General features: G+C 56.8%; 1 protein-coding gene across 1 annotated transcript in view; it reads right to left on the reverse strand.

Annotated features, from left to right (window-relative positions):
- Window positions 1–303, reverse strand: part of PHACTR3 (phosphatase and actin regulator 3) — a 193,964-nt gene that overhangs the window by 68,186 nt on the left and 125,475 nt on the right. Inside the window, exon 7 of the mRNA XM_012558433.1 lies at window positions 10–292. Within this exon, the coding sequence (XP_012413887.1) occupies window positions 10–292 (283 nt within the window). The remainder of the gene's footprint in view (window positions 1–9; window positions 293–303) is intronic.

The following is a 303-nucleotide window of genomic DNA, read 5'->3' on the forward strand; positions in this document are numbered from 1 at the left end:
GGTCACTACTGTGCTCCTTGTACTGAGACGGACCATCTGACCACTGGTCACTACTGTGCTCCTTGTACTGAGAGGGACCATCCGACCACTGGTCACTACTGTGCTCCCGGTACTGAGAGGGACCGTCTGACCAGCGGTCACTACTGTGCTCCTGGTACTGAGAGGGACCATCTGACCACTGGTCACTACTGTGCTCCTGGTACTGAGACGGACCGTCTGACCACTGGTCACTACTGTGCTCCTTGTGCTGAGAGGGACTGTCTGACCACTGGTCACTACTGTGCTCCTGGTACTGAGAGGGAC

This window comes from Trichechus manatus, unplaced genomic scaffold (genome assembly GCF_000243295.1).
Source record: "Trichechus manatus latirostris isolate Lorelei unplaced genomic scaffold, TriManLat1.0 scaffold00008, whole genome shotgun sequence".
In the NCBI taxonomy this organism is placed as follows: domain Eukaryota; kingdom Metazoa; phylum Chordata; class Mammalia; order Sirenia; family Trichechidae; genus Trichechus; species Trichechus manatus.